The 16,212-nt window shown below is 43.6% G+C and overlaps 1 protein-coding gene across 1 annotated transcript in view; it reads right to left on the bottom strand.

Annotated features, from left to right (window-relative positions):
- KPNB1 (karyopherin subunit beta 1) overlaps positions 1 to 4,368 on the bottom strand; it is a 274,884-nt gene extending 270,516 nt beyond the window's left edge. The window contains 4 exon segments of the mRNA XM_029572132.1: positions 768 to 968; positions 2,259 to 2,441; positions 4,020 to 4,078; positions 4,210 to 4,368. Coding sequence (XP_029427992.1) covers positions 768 to 968; positions 2,259 to 2,441; positions 4,020 to 4,078; positions 4,210 to 4,249 — 483 coding nt within the window. The 5' untranslated portion in view covers positions 4,250 to 4,368.
- Between the last annotated feature and the right edge of the window lie 11,844 nt (positions 4,369 to 16,212).

The following is a 16,212-nucleotide window of genomic DNA, read 5'->3' as shown; positions in this document are numbered from 1 at the left end:
TTGCTTTCTGCAAACTTAACACTATCACAATGTAGTCAGTGGCACAGGCAAAATATATGCACTATAGTACTAGAATAGGAAGACTTAATACATGCTTTTATGCAAATACTGACACTTACATGGCTGCTGTGCAAGTCCAAATAAGTGCACAGATTAAAAAGCCTTATCAGATCGAGAGACCCCACTGGTTTGCAGCTCATTCTTGCAAGAGCCATCTTTATACCATACAAGAAAATGCAGTGCTATTCTACCACACCTGATACAAGTAAACCATAAGAACAGCCATAAGCACTGTCCAACTGCTGAGCCTTAAAGTGTCATCAGTACAAGTAGAAAAATAAGAGCTCAGAGATTGGCATGAGCACAGAAAATTAACTTTATTGCTCTATGTTGGATTAAAAGGCAAAATTGAAGCAGGGGCCATTTCAGCAGCAAACAGAAGGCAGACTGATTTCATCACTATCACCCTCTTCCAATCAACAAAAGTAATACCCTTCTGGTGGGTATAATGTTAACATTTTGTAATAACTATGTGTATTACAATAGTCAACTCCTTTTACATTAAAAGTGTCATATTAAAACTTATCAAGCCTGCTAGACTTGACCATGCTGCAAGAACTTGGGGCAAGAGTTCCTCCTTAGGGACTACCTCATTCATCCCACTTACTAGACAAAACAAGAAAACTAATGAGACCCTTCAACAGCTATCAGAGGTCATGACAGCAAAAAGAAGAAAAGAGCATATGGAAACATTGATGAGTACTTACAATATCCTGACAAATATAGCCAATTGCCTCCAACGTCGATTCTTTCATGTGCTCAGTGCTATTGGGGTTTGTGACATTGGTCACCAACTGTGGGATGAGTTCAGGCCACTGGCTGACTGGAATCTCAGCACAAGCAATGCCAGCCACACACTGAGAAGCTGAGCTGGGCCTGTATGTTTCAGTTCCCAGAGTTTGCAGAACCTAAAAGGAGAAAGCCAAGTAGTAATTTCCATACACCACCCCCTGAAACAAGTGAGATCAGCTTCCCATTCAGAGACACACAACTAAGCCAAGAATACCCAGAGAATTACTACAAAATACATTTGAAAAGTTAGAAAAGTAAGAAAAATCTAGACACACAGCCAGAATAACCTGAAAGGTATCCCCAAAATATCACTATGACTATGGACTACTACAGGGTATATGAGTCTCCCCCGTAAAAAAGGACTATAAAGACTTCACACATCTAAGCCCTCTCTTCAACTACAGGCTAAGAAGGCTCAACTAGTTAGGAGATTTATGGCCAATGCTTTGTAATATCACAGGTCAAGCTTCAGAACTAGCAGAAAAGAGTAAAGGACTTGCTCATACCAGATAAAGACTGAGTTGTAAACATAACTTAACTGGAGCCATTGAAGTCAGTTGTGAAGATAACTGTTTGTAGACATTCCTAGTCTTAAAAACTACTCTATTAGGTATTGAGCTATTTTAAATTCCAAAGTTCACAGGCTGAAAGTTGTATAATTTCTGTTATGGGAACATGCATTTTTAGACAGCCAAGAGATCATGAAACAATTATTAGATCACTACAGCAATGACACAGAATATGGAGTAGCTAATCTATTTGGAAACTAAAAATGAGATTAAGTTTGTAATTTGTCCCCATATAAATTGGACAAAAAAAGCTCAGAACCTTGTTTGCTATCTCGCTAACAAGCTCCTAACCGTAATAAGGAAAAACTAGTTATTCAGACTACCATCTTATTTCTTGGTATAAAACCTGATAGATTTTTCTGTAAATCTCTAAATGTGAGCCTAACAGGGTGTGATCAGAACCCTTCTGAATAAAAAAAAAAAAAAAAAAAAGAGTGCCCCTACACAAACTCTAGCTGTGAGTAAGATTAACAGTACTCCCCATAAAAAACTTAGGCTTTTTAATGAGACTTATGTACTGTATTCCAGTCATGTCTGTCCCTTCTGTACAGGTCTGCATATCTTCACTATATTTGACAATCACCTTTAATATTTACCCTCGTAGCAAGTATTCACCAGCAGTAGCCATCCCACATCCCAAACATTCTACTCCAGTGTTCTATGCACTAACAATGAGACAGATAAGATGCTTGTCTTTCATTCATAGTTCATCTATTTCATATAACTTATCCACCTCAAGACTGACTTTGGAAAAAGGCAGAACAAATGTAAATATACCAGGAACATAAACCATTAAGAGAACAGTAGATGTTACCAAGTTATAAGGTGATTTCTTACATAAGTCTTGACTTCTCTTCGTGCATTGGCATCGATAGCAAGCCATCTCTGTTGGTGCTGTGCCTTGACATCTGGGTCCTTGGATGTTAATGAATTCTTAATCTGCAGACCGGAGGCAACTCTGGCAACCTGGCTGTTCCCTGGGTTTGCCAGCACTTTTGACAGTGCCACAAGGAAAGTTGGCTGGTCCAAAAGATTTTTTTATACAACATAAGAATAAAACATTAGAAGCAAACTTCCCTATGCTTAACAATTCTATTTTTACCCACCCTAGCAGCATGCTTAAGGCAATTAGTGTCCAACCATTCCCTAATCCAGTTCTCAGTACTTGTGAAAGATTATCTCAGTCATGAGTTTGAGATCGCGTGTACACCCAGAGATGCAAAATTCCCCAAACATACTATCCTGACAATTCACTGTGATATTTGGGCCTATTTTCCCCAATAGATATTTAACTCTAAACAAGCATATACAAAGTGACAATAGTACAGTGAAGCTAATAATGCAGGAGTAGCCGAGAGCACGTCTTGCAATGCTTTGATCTCCTCCCCATTGGTACCAGTTTGAAGCTGGAGAGAAAAAGGACATTGAGCTGGGGGGAAGTGGGTATCAAGAGCGCTTAAGTTCACATTACTCATTTTAGGGAATCTGGGAAGATGAATATTAAAAGTTGCTGCTTCTCTGCCCACCTTACTTCTCTTAAAAAAGTGGCAAAAAGTTTATATGTATTCTAGGTACCAGTGTACATCACAGAGTGTAATGAGATTGGCTCTTCCTGCACAGTGGCAAGGTAGCCGTCTTATTTGAGCTACCTTCTTTCATGCAGAAGTGAACTGGTTGGGTACCTCCTGACAAGGTTCCATGTACCCCTGATCGAGAACCATGGCTTTGTCACATAACGGGAACTGTTCCAATAAGCATGTACTTATAGACACATACTTTGTTTTGCCATATTGCTTGTGAAACTTACTAGTCCACAGTTACAGACTTTAATGTTAATTTCCAATTTCCTCTGAAAATTGAGAGTCTGTAGAGACTTGGGTACATTGCACCTGCTTTGGTGCAAACGCTGTACAGTAATGCCAAAATAAGACCTGCTGTGCACTTCTACACATCTCCTGCGGCTAGAAGTACGTGTGCCTCATGGCTGGTGAGGGTTTGGCATGGAACAGAACGCGATTTTCAGCCTGAGGAATTTACCCAAGTAACTGAAAACTATCTTCATACTTTAAAATATCCTTGCGTATTCATCATTAAAATGTTTCCAACACTTATATCAGTGACATCAATAACAGCAAGAGATGCCATTAAAAAAAATAAACACGGGGCATTCTGAGCCAAAACACAGCAGATCCTAGCCAGGAAACAACCATAAGCTCATCTCTGTGGTAACGTGCTCAGCCCCCTCGCCCCACATCTTCCCTCGGAAGGCGAGAGCCCCAGAAGTCTCCCCCACTCCCTCTTTCTACACATGGCCCAACCCAGCTCCAACTCGACCTAGCCTGATTAGGCACAAACTCAAACCCTTCCCCCTTCTCTACTATTGGCCAGCCACCTCCCGGCTCGAGCGCTCTAGCCCTCGCCATTGGTCGACAGGCCACTTCAGCTCTCCCGCGGAGCCATGCGACGGGCAGGTTAGGATGCACCCTTTCTGGCGGTTTCACCACGGCCTACTAGCCTCGCTCAACCCAGGGCTTTTCCTAACGGCCTTGGCAAGCTAAGGCGAAGCCCGGAACCCACTCCCCTCACACGGGCACACACCAGATTCTCAATAGCCGCCTGCTCCAGAAACTTCTGCGCCGCCTCCAGCTCATTGCGGTCTGAGGAAACAAAACAAGCCGGAGTCAGTACAAACGCGAGCGGCAGGCCCTAACTGGCCTCCCCACACCCAGTAATGCTCGGTCCGGTCTCTACTCTCCTCCCTTTCCATCCCCTGGCTAATGCTTCATACCCGGGGAGACAGTTTTCTCCAGGATGGTAATGAGCTCCATGGCTGCGGCCGGTCAGGGCGACTCGGGCGGCGGCGGTGGCTGCGCGGAGGAGCACACAAAGGAAATGACGTGAGAGGGTGGTACAAGGCGGAGGGATATTAGCCGGCGAGCTTGGAGCACGCCGCGCTCTCATTGGCTGACAGCTCACAAGGCGCCCATGAAAATTGAAGCGCTCTGAATCAGACTGCGGTGCGAGCCGGTGCCGTGAAGCTTGCTGGGAGAACTGCGTGCACGCTGCATCTGTGATACCGGAAAACATGGGACGCGCCCTAGAGTGTGTATAGAAGAGATAGACTGGAGGTGGGAGGCACCAGTATAGCATGTTTAGAACAGACAGGCTGGGTACGGAAGCCTGGAGCATAGCCCTATAGCTTGCAGAGGGGAGACCAGCTAGGGGGACAACCTATAACGTATAGAAAGCCTAATGTACAGCCCTATAACATATATAGGGGGCATAGTCGTATAGCGTGTACAGAGAGAACGGCTGTGTATAGAAAGCTTGGGGTGTACTACTGTAGTGCGCATAGGGGAGACAGGCTGGAGTCGTGGTACAATCTCTGCAAGGGGAGTCGGACAGGCTATAGAATGCCTAGGATGTACCCCTATAGTGAGGATCAAAGAGACACACTGGGGATGCGCGCCTATAGCATGGATAGTGGAGTCAGGCTGCATCTAGAAAGTTTGGGGCACAGCCCCATAACTTGCACAAGCATAGCCTATAGCATACATAGGGGAGATGGGCTGGAGTTACTAGCCTTGGCAGATTTTATTTTATTTATTTGGAATTTTTTATATACCGATATCCGTTTGCACATCGTATCGGTTTACAAATAACTAAGAGAGCGACACCAGAAAAAACCACGGTGAGGCTTTTACATGGAACAATGAACAAAGGGGAACTTCAAAATGGAACAAGAACAAGGAGTAACAAAATGATTACATAATCTTATATAAGGAGTATGGTACATGAAGGGTTGATTAAAAACTATACAGCCACTCGGGCTTTTCCCAGCTCCTGCTCAGCTTTCTGTGCTTGCGTCGTGCAATCTTGACTTCAGATATGGTCCTCCTCTTCATCAAGAGGCTGTTCCATGCAACCACCACTTTTCGATAAAGAAATATTTTCTTTTGAGTACGCCTCATTTGGTTGCTTTTCACATTAATTTCACGACCCTTCATGCTAGAGCCTCCTTTCTGTTGAAAAAGGCCTAACTCCCCTCTTCTTCTTTAATCCAGAGCATAAGTGTTTATATTCTTCAATCTGTCTTCATATTCTTTATGATGAAGACCATGATAGGAGCTGTGGTCTGCTCAACTGTATTCAGTTTATGTCCTTTTGAAGGTGTAGTCTCTAACCTTGTGCACATAGTACTCCAAATGAGGTCTCATCAGAGAATTAATTATACAAAGAGGAGGGGAGGAGTGTAGCATTTTAATATGCATGGAAGCGACAGCTAGGAGCATGCACTGTAGCACAAGCCTATAGCATAGGGTTGCTGACTGGATGCAATTATGTAGTATGCAGAAAGGAGAGGAGCAGTTCTGTAATGTGCATAGAAGAGACAACTTAAGGGTACAGCCATCAAGCATACATGGGGGCTACAGGCTGGTATAAAAAAAGCTAGGATGTAAGCATACAGGGGGAGATAGGCTGGGAGTGCCAGCCTATAGTCTAGCTGGAGGTTGCAAATTGAATACACAAAGCCTGGAAGTATGGTATAGCATGCATACAGGAAAGAAGCTAAGAGTGCAATATGCTAAAATGCATAAGGGGAAGAGGCTAAGAGTACAGCATTGTAGTATGTATAGGAGGAAAAAGTGTCAGGGTGTGGTCAACTAGGCTCCTTGTCAGTGATAGAGTGTGGAAATGGAAAAGTGATGTACTCCTTTACCATGGCTAAGACATACAGGTTAGAGATGTTTAATGGATGAACTGACTTTTACAAATGCATTAAATAAATATAGAAATGCAAGAGGGGTGGTTGCACGCCCTTTAAAGCAGATATGTCCTTACTCTGCTGTAATATTTTTATGGAAGGTAGATGAGGTCTCAACCCAGTTTTTTTTACAGATGCATTAACCCTACTTAATCTCATTTCTTAGCATACACACAGATGGAGCCAACAGCAGTGGATTATGTACTGCTAGTACTAAAGATAGAGCAAAGCTGACACCACAGTATATATACACTCTTATAGTAACATGACCCTACCAGTATTCTCAGTCTCCAGCAGAGGGGGGATGTGCATCACCCTACTGGGGATTGGTTTAAAGTTTTGAAGGTGAAAAGAAGAGGAATTTTAATTAACCCCACACTCCTGTTTTGATACCTTATAGTCCCACCCTCAATTGAGAATTCCTTGAGAGCGCCTTGGTCCGGTAGCTGGTTTTTCAACTGGCAGGGGCTTAGCTGCATAAACAGCTGAAAGGGAAGTGGGTACAGGAAGCTGAATACAGCAGTTAAGGTCTACATCCTCTCCCACAACCGCCAGAGTGCAACTATGTACTCAACAGGACAGACTAAGCTCAAGTAAAGAGTATTGTTAAAAATAAAATAAAAAAAGAGCAACAATGAAAAGGGGAGTTGAGTAGAGATTCCTCCTCCCCCCAGGGCTCCGTGCTCAGCCAATGATCTGGACAGTTGTTTATTTATTTATTTATTTATTTATTTTGTATACCGACATTCGATCGAGATATCACATCGGTTTCCAGATAACTAAAGGAATAGGGTGATAACAGCCCTATTTTACATTATAACATGGTATTAAATAGATATAAGAATATTTTATATTATAACATGGTAATAAATATAACAAGAATATTGTTCCCACCTCCAGTGCAGTTCAGGGACAGGTTTGAGCAGTCCTTGCAGCTAGGGCCAATGATCGGATGGTAGGTCATGGTGGTTTTTTTCATGCATTCTTTGTGCACCACAGACTGCCCTCTTTAGGTTATTGGACCGTGCTAGTGTGCCTGTGCAGCCATCATGTGTTTTGATTGAGTGGGTAGTTAGAAACTGATGAGCACTTACCAGGGCACCCAATTGTGCACTCACCTACGTGCCTTTTTTTTGCACACATTATCCGAGCATCCTCAGGGGGCTCAGATTGGGCATTTATATAGGGACAATAGTGACAGGACACTTGGTAGGCATATTGGCAGACTATTGGCATCCATACAGCAGAAACCTAAGCCCCATATCCTATGTGTTGCTTGTCATAATCTTGGCATCTCAACCTGGCATTCCCTCGCATTGTGTCAGGTGCAGGAATGAAACAAGCTGGATTGGTCGCCTAATTTTGGAGCTTCACGAACTGGTTCGTCAGCAGGGGAAGGTAGTTCAGGGGCATAGGACAGTTGGCAGGGATCCTGCTGCCTTTGCTTGGGTAGAATGTTTTTCAAGGACTGCACTCGTTCCTTCATGTGCAGTCCATAGCCCCAGCCACTCTTAATTCAGGATTGCAAGCAGTGAAATCCCACAGCCTTGGTGCTGTAGGTAAGCATTGGGGTACACCTGGAACAAGCCTTCCCATAGGGACACAGATAACACGAAGGATGAGACTGAGCCTTATGCCCTGAAAGATGGGGAAATTCATCCAGGTTGGGAGCCTTATAGAATGATGTTAAGGTAAGTTCGTAGAGATTAAGTACCAGCTCTGATTGCCCAGCGATTGAAGATGCTGAGAGTATGGGGGGCTGAAGGCGTATCTGAGCCAAAGAAAGATCCTATTTTGATTTCCTGCATAAAGCCTCATGCTTCTTCCCTATTATGGAGGCCATTCAAGAATTAATTGAGCTTGAATGGGGCACCCCAGAAACTAATTTTAAAGAAGGACTGTACTCCCTCCCTACATCTGCGAGAGAGCTATTACATTTTCCAAAGGTGGAAGCACTTGTGGGTGCTGTTACCAAGCAGACAACTATTCCCATGCACAGGAGAAGAGAATTGAGGCTATGCTTAAGCAGGCCTTTGAAGCAATGGCAATGAATTTGCAAATAGGTTCCTGTTGTTCCCTGGTGGGTTCACTCTTGTTATTGCTCTCGCAGGAGATTAACAAAGCTGGTGTAAAGTCCAGAGCAAAGAAGACACGGCTGAAGGGGGATATGATGGAGTGTTTAGAATCATGAGAGGTCTAGAATGGGTTGATGTGAGTCAGTTATTTACTCTGGCAGATGGTAAAGGGACTAGGGAGCACTCCATGAAGTTGGCATGTGGTACATTTAAAACTAGTCATAGTTCTTTTTCACTCAACGCACAGTTAAACTCTGGCATTTGTTGCCAGAGGATATGGTTAGTGCAGTTGGTGTAGCTGTGTTTAGAAAGGGATTGGATAAGTTCTTGGAGGAGAGGTCCATTGCCTGCTGTTGGTTAAGTTGACTTGGAGAGTGGCCACTGCTAGTGCTAGCGACAGTGGCATGGAGTGGACTTGGTTTTTGGGTGCTTGCCAGGTTCTTGGGGCATGGATTGGACACTGTTAGAGACAGGATGATGGACTTGATGGACCCTTGACCTGACCCAGTATGGCATGTTCTTATGAGCAGTGATGGAACCAGCAGCTGCCTTTTTGGCAGATGCAAGCAATAATTTGTTCAGCACTTTAACGAGAGGGATGGCTTCTATAATAGCAGCTAGGTGTCAGCTCTGGTTGAGAAAAATTGAGTAGCCAATATAACAGCAAAGTCTAACCTTACGAAGTTGCCGTTTAAAGGCTCACTCTTATTTGAGAGTGAGCTGGAGAAAGTGGCCAATAAGTAGGAAGAGGGCGCAAGTTCCTCGTTTACCAGAGGATAAGAAACAGGTACCGCGATCCTTCAGCAAGAAGAGGTCGTAGTAGGGGGTTTAGGACGTTTTTTAACCCTACAGGGGAGTGGTGTTACAGAGAATTCGACTTTTAGGTAGCTCCCACACCTTTGTCGCAGGCAGACCAGACAGAGCACAGGCTCAGGTAGTGGAGTACCCCGAGCCCCGAGGTGTGCTGATCTACCTCCGGGATATGGAGATAGGTCACCTCCCTTTAAATAAATAAATAAATAAATAAAAATCAGAGGCAGGTCGAGATCGCACCAGACCAGTGGGTGCTGGAGGTGATAAAGGATGCCTATGAACTGGAGTGTTGCAGTGTTCCTCGGGCTATGTACATGGCATCTCCCTGTCACTATATAGAAAGAAGACAGGCAGTGGAGGTTACATTGTCAAGGCTCCTCAGGCTATAGGCTGTGGTGCCAGGGCCCACATCTCACATAAATACAGGCAGATAGTCCATTTATTTCGTAGTACCCAAGCATGGCTCTTTTCATCCCATCGTGGGGCTCAAGGGAGTCAACCGTCATTTGCTTGTGATTCATTTTTTACAAGGAAACCTTGCAGTCAGTTGTAAGGGTGGTACAGGAAGTGGAGTTCCTGCCATCTCTGGAACTCTCCAAGCCGTAACTGTAAATTTCCATCTGACTAGAACATCAACTATTTCTATGTTTTGCCGTTTTGGGATGTCATTATCAGTTTCAAGCTCTACCTTTTGGTTTGGGCACGATGGCCAGAACATTTTCCAAGGTTAGAATGGTGGCAGTGGCAGAGTTGAGAAGAGATGGGGTTGGGATCCTGGTCGAATAGCTGATTCGGGCCAAGAGTGTGGAAGAGAACCGCTGGGTCTCAGAGAAATTGATCTCCTTGTTGGAGGAGCTAGATTGCTTTTGGCTCGGTTCACAAACCAATCTTCAGCCATCTCCAGTCACTGGAGTATCTCTGTGTTCTGTTTGACACAAAACCGAAACAGAGTAGAGTGTTCTTCCCGGAGGGCCATATTCAGAAGCTGATGGCCACAGGTGCGTCTATTGATGAAACACGATACGCGCAACAGTGTGATCCTATCGTCAGGTGCTCAGATTGATGGCGGTGACCCTGGAGGTGGTGCCGTGAGTAAGGGCACAGATGTGTCTACTTCAACGCATGCTGCTGTCGTGTTGTTACTCACAATCTCAAGACTACTTGATTCGGCTCCTCCTACCGCTGGAGGCTGGCTTTCAACTACAGTGGTGGTTAAAAGCAGCTCATCTCAGAAAGGGGGTTTCCCTAAGTTCACCAGACTGGCTAGTACTCACGACAGATGTGAGCCTCCAGGGTTAGGGAGCTCACTGTCCAGGAGCTGATGGTGCAGGAGTACAGAAGAGTCTCTCAGAAACATCAATTGGATGGAAGCCCATGCAGTCAGAATGGCATGCTTGCGGTTCAGAGACAGATAGCAGGATCGAGCGGCCCAGATAATGTCGGACAATGCAACGACAGTGGCTTACAGCAATCGGCACAGGGAACCAAGAACCAGCAAGTGTCACAGGAAATACACCAACTTATACAATGGGCGGAAGTGTATCATCAGGAGATCTCAGCCTCACATAGTGTAGGAAAAGACAATGTAAGAGCAGTCGCTCTCTGCAGACAGAGTCTAGAGCCAGGAGAATGGGACTTGTCAAATGAGGCATTTCAGCTGATAGTGGAGCGCTGGTGACTTCTCGCAATGCAAAGGTTCCTCGATTCTTCAGTCACAAGAGAGATCCAAAGTCCTTGAGCATCGATGCTCTCATGAAGTATGTCTTATGGTATGGCCCTTAAGAGGGCTCGGTTGCTGAAGCGTGGATATTCTGCTGCGGTGATTTCCACTTTGCTACAAGCCAAGAAAATTCTCCACTTCCTTATCCTAGGTGCAGGTTTGGCAAGTGTTGAGGCTTGGTGTGAAGCTCAAGGGGGTTCTTCCTCATTTGGTTAAGATTCCACTCATTTTTTAATTTTTGCAGGATGGATTGAGTAAAGGATTGGCCCTTAAGTCCTTAAAGGAACAGGTGGCAGCTCTTGCCCGTTTCTGAGGTCAGATGAATTGTGGGCCCTTGGCAGCTCATCTGGATGTAGCCCATTTCTTGAAAGGAGTAAAGTATCTTAGTCTTCCCTTGTGGTTACCGGTGCCCTTGTGGAGTCAGTCTAGTTTTGGATTTTTTGGCGGGTACTACCTTAAAAATGGTGTTTCTTGTGGCAATTTGTTCTGCGAATTGAGTGTCTTAACTATAGGCCTTGTCTTACCAGGAGCCATTTCTACAAGTGACTCCAGGGGCAATACAGCTGCATACTGTAGTTTTTGCAAACTTGCCAGGTTCTTAGGGCCAGGATTGGCCACTCTTGGAGATAGGATGCTGGGCTTGATGGACCTTTGGTCTGACCCAGTATGGCATGTTATGTTCTTACTGTTTTTTTGCCAAAAGTGGTTTTGGATTTCTACTTGAATCAGTCTATTTCCCTGCTGTGTCGACAGGACAAGAGATGTGGAGGAATATCACCTGTTGCAGCCCTTGATATATTTAGAAGTTTCTGAACCTTTCAGAAGGACAGACCAGCTGTTTATTCTCCACGGTGGGAGTAAACAGGGTGAGCTGGCAGTTCAGGCTGGATTAAAGAGGCAGTTTATGGCACAAAAAAGTCAGCCTAGAATATCTTCCTATGTTTGTGGATACAATTGTTGAACAAAATACATATACAATTAGCCCCTACCTATACAAATCTAATTTCATAAAAATCAACTCCATATTTTAGAGTAAGATCCATATTTACATGTCAGAAAAATATCTATGTTATTACAAACAATATCAATTTACTGGAAGTGGATCATAAAAATAATTATTCAAAAATATGCCACAAATTGAGTTTGAAACTGTAAAAGTATAGTGTTCCTCCTGGGTATGGTGTCAAATGCTCCAACAAGGTCCCTGTTTTGCCAGTAGCGGCTTCCTCGGGGGAATCCTCTAACAAAGAACACCCGAGAATCTTATAAAGGCTCCACACATAAAAAGGGGGGAGCCAGAAATATACCAAATTTGAACATCAATTAACTTGTTAGATTGTCAAAATTCTTTAGTCATTAATGAGAAAACTCAGAAACCACTGAAGAGGAGAGCAGGGTATGCTGATTTTTAAATAGTTATTCATTGGGAAAGCTCATTCACTTGAAGCAGCATTGTAAATTAACGATCTCAGAAGCCCTGTGTAAAAAACTGAATGTTTGTTTATGGCAATCAGAGAAATAATGTTTAAATCAACAGGAAATAAGTGAACCTATGAGCACGGAACCAACCTCCTATCGGGTGGCCATGCAGCTGAAAATTACAATAGGAATTTCTTAGATAGATAGGCATAGTTTAATGGGAAAAAACCAACATGAATTTAGTTAAGGGTAATCTTGCCTCACCAATCTGCTACATTTTTTTTTGAGGGCATAAACAAAAATATGGATAAAAATGATCCAGCTGATATAGTCTATCTGGATTTCTAGAAAGCATTTGAGAAAGTTCCTCATGAGAGACTTATCGGGCCGATACAGTAAAGTCTGCGGGAAGCGGGCGACCCCCGCTCTCCCGGCGCGCGCACCGGCCACTTGCCGGTGCGCGCGATTCACTATTTAAATTAAGGTCTAGCAGTAGATCCGGGTAAAAGGAGGCACTAGGGACACTAGCGCGTCCCTAGCACCTCCTTTTTGACAGGAGCGGCGGCTGTCAGCGGATTTGACAGCCGACGCTCAATTTTGCCGGCATCTGTTCTCGAGCCCGCTGACAGCCACGGGCTCGGAAACCCGACGCCGGCAAAATTGAGCGTCCGGTTTTCGGCCTGACAGCTGCGGGCCGAATTCAAATTTTTTTTATTTTTTTTTTACTCTTCGGGACCTCCAACTTAATATTGCCATGATATTAAGTCGGAGGGTGCACAGAAAAGCAGTTTTTACTGCTTTTCTGTGCACTTTCCCGGTGCCGGAAGAAATTAGCGCCGACCTTGGATTGGCGCTAATTTCTGAAAGTAAAATGTACGGCTTGGCTGCACATTTTACGTTCTGTATCCCGCGCGCATACCTAATAGGGCCATCAACATGCATTTGCATGTTGAGGGCGCTATTAGGTGCCGCGGGTTGGACATGCGTTTTCCTCCCCTTACTGAATAAGGGGTAAGGGAAAACGCGCGTCCAATAGCAGGCTAACAGTGCGCTCCGGAGCGCACTGTACTGTATCGGCCTGTATGAAATTAAAAATTCATAGGGTAGGGGCAATGTCCTATTGTGGATTGGGAACTGGTTAAAAGATAGAAAACAGTAGGGCTAAATGGTCAGTTTTCTCAATGGAGAAAGGTGGAATACCCAGGAATCTGTTCTGAAACCACTGCTTTTTAACATATTTATAAATGACCTGGAAATGGGAACAACAAAGGTGGTAATCAAATTTGCCGATGTCAAAAATTATTCAAAGTTGTTAAAACACAAGAGGATTGTGAGAAATTGCATGAGTACTTTGCAAAACATGGAGATTTGACATGCAAGTCACAAATGACAATTAATGTAGGCAAGTGCAAAGTGATGCAATTAGGGAAGAATAAACCAAATTATAGATACACAATGCTTGGTTCCCCATTGGGGAGTCACCATTAAAAACATGCCATACTGGATCAGACCAAGAATCCATCAAGCCCAGCAACCTATTCCATGTTACCGCTGCTAGTAATAGCAGTGGCTATTTTCTTTTTTTTTGTATTTATAATTTTTATTGGTGATCAAAACGCAAAATACAACAAACATTCTGTGGCTCCATAAACATATGGACCACCATGGTTTTTGGGTTTACACTTTCCCCCATCGGAATCCCCCTCCCTCCTATGCAGGCAATGCAAAAAACGAATACAAAGCAAAGAATGTCAACAACAATCCAATGTAACAGAGACCTAAATAATAAAGTTTGAAAAACAGTAATAGTACTTATTGTTGTTCTTAAGTGTGCGTGTCTTGTGTAACTCCCGTCTGCTTGTCCCAAGGATCTATGAATCCCAAGTCTGTCTCCAACTTAGATAAGAGTCCCAAGTCTGGTGATATTTCCCTGTCCCTTTTGTGCTTGTCCGCTGTGATGCGATACATAGTGCAGAGGTGGTCTAGCCTTTGTAGCACTGATGCAAACATAGGTCCCTTTTTATCCTTCCATGCCCTCGCAATTTCCATTCTTGCAGCTGTACACGCTTGGACACAGAACTCAGATCTTGATGATGAATCGTCATCCGGGGGAGAGTTCAACAAGGCGCCTGCCATGGAGAGACTCACTGAGACTTTCAAAACTGTCACAAGCCATTGCTCCAGCTGCAGCCACAATGTTTTTATACAAGCACCCTCCCACCACATATGAAGAAAGGTCCCTCGGGTATTACAACCCCTCCAGCATAACCCCTCATAGTTAGGTAGCATTTTCCTCAAACGATCAGGCGTTATATACCAACGGTACAGTAATTTATACCCATTTTCTATCACCATCGAAGAGACAGATGCTTTGCTTATATTAATATACTTGAGGCAGTCCCAGAGAGGTTCCTTCTTCTGTTCCTGTGCAGATAAGACTCTTAAATTTCTTCTGGGGGATAAAAGACTCTTAATTTTCTGGGGTGCTCTTCTGAGGGAAAAAAAGAAAAAAACCAAAAAAAACCCTGCTTGTTTTCTTTCACTATTCTTCTAATTGCTTTGTGCTGCACTAAAATCTGGGCTCTCTGAGCAGTAGAACTTCTGTGTTTTTATACCTTTCTCTAGGTCTGTTATTATACAATAATTGTAATTGTTGCTTGCAAACTGTTATTTTTAAGATCCAGTATACCTGCTTTCTATTATTGTATAGCTGTTCTTTAATAATCTGGTTAATATTGGCACAGAAGTGCTGAGGGGGTCCTTTAATAGCTAAAGGACTAATAAAGTTCCAGAAAGTGTCCTGCTTGTCCCAGGTTCAACTGTTTCCCTCCCACTCTACCCCTCTACCCACCCACCCCTGGGATTAGATTACTAATATAGACTGTCTAAATTAGCATTAGCAACAAGATCAATTAGTAAGTTAACAGCTAAGGACATACCAATCCCAAACTTAACCAATATGAGAACTATCCAATGCAACTGTTGTAGAGCCTTTATTCTGAGGGAAAGCATCTGGAGACTTGGAGCTTGCCCGATCTGTGCACAGCTCTCTTCTTTGAAAACGGAGCTGACTGAGGTTAAAGCTCAATTAGCTTCAATTAAAAGAATTACACCCATATTGCATTACTCAGAAAATAATTCCCCAACACCAAAGAATAACCAGGAGTCAAGAAAAAGAAATACAGTAGACTCAGGTAGGATAACACATGTGTCCCACAGTCACCCATTCTTGACAGATGGGAAGCCAACAAGTACACCCTCCCACTCAATCAGTTCATCAAGTAAATCATTAAAAAACAGGATCACAGTGGGCTCTGGTAGAATTAGACCTGTAACAAGGAGACACACACAGTATCAAATGCAACAAGAACATAAAGCCCTCCCTATATTAACTGAAGAAATTCTAGAGAAAAACATTGAGATGGATAACTCTGTCATCAATGGCACAACTGCAAAAGGAACGAGTAAAGTGAATAACAAATCTCAACTAAAGTCTCATAAGGAGTACAGGAAAAGCAATAACCGTAAAGAGAGTACCTGGAAAGCTATGACTACAAATGCTCATAGTTTGGGAAATAAAATCCCAGATCTGCAGGCCCTAATGACAGAGGCAGAACTGGACATCGTTGCTATCACAGAGACATGGTTCACAGAATCTCATGATTGGGATACGGCAATACCAGGCTATAATTTGTTAAGGAAGGACAGAGTGGATAGAAAAGGGGAGGTGTGGCTCTTTATGTCAGAAATAATATCCAAGCATCTGAGCTGCAAGGAAGTTGGGGCAAGGAAGAAGCACTATGGGTAGACCTAAAAACAGATGATGGAGCATCCATTTATATTGGAGTGGTTTACAGGCCTCCAAACCAAAAGGAAGAGCTGGACAGAGATCTGGTTGAAGACATCCATAAGATAGGTAAGAAAGGGGAAGTGGTGATCATTGGTGACTTTAATATGCCAGATGTAGACTGGAAAATCCCATCTGCAGAATCTAAAAAC

This window comes from Rhinatrema bivittatum, chromosome 12, assembly GCF_901001135.1.
Source record: "Rhinatrema bivittatum chromosome 12, aRhiBiv1.1, whole genome shotgun sequence".
NCBI lineage: Eukaryota > Metazoa > Chordata > Amphibia > Gymnophiona > Rhinatrematidae > Rhinatrema > Rhinatrema bivittatum.
This window is presented reverse-complemented; position numbering and strand designations above follow the sequence as displayed.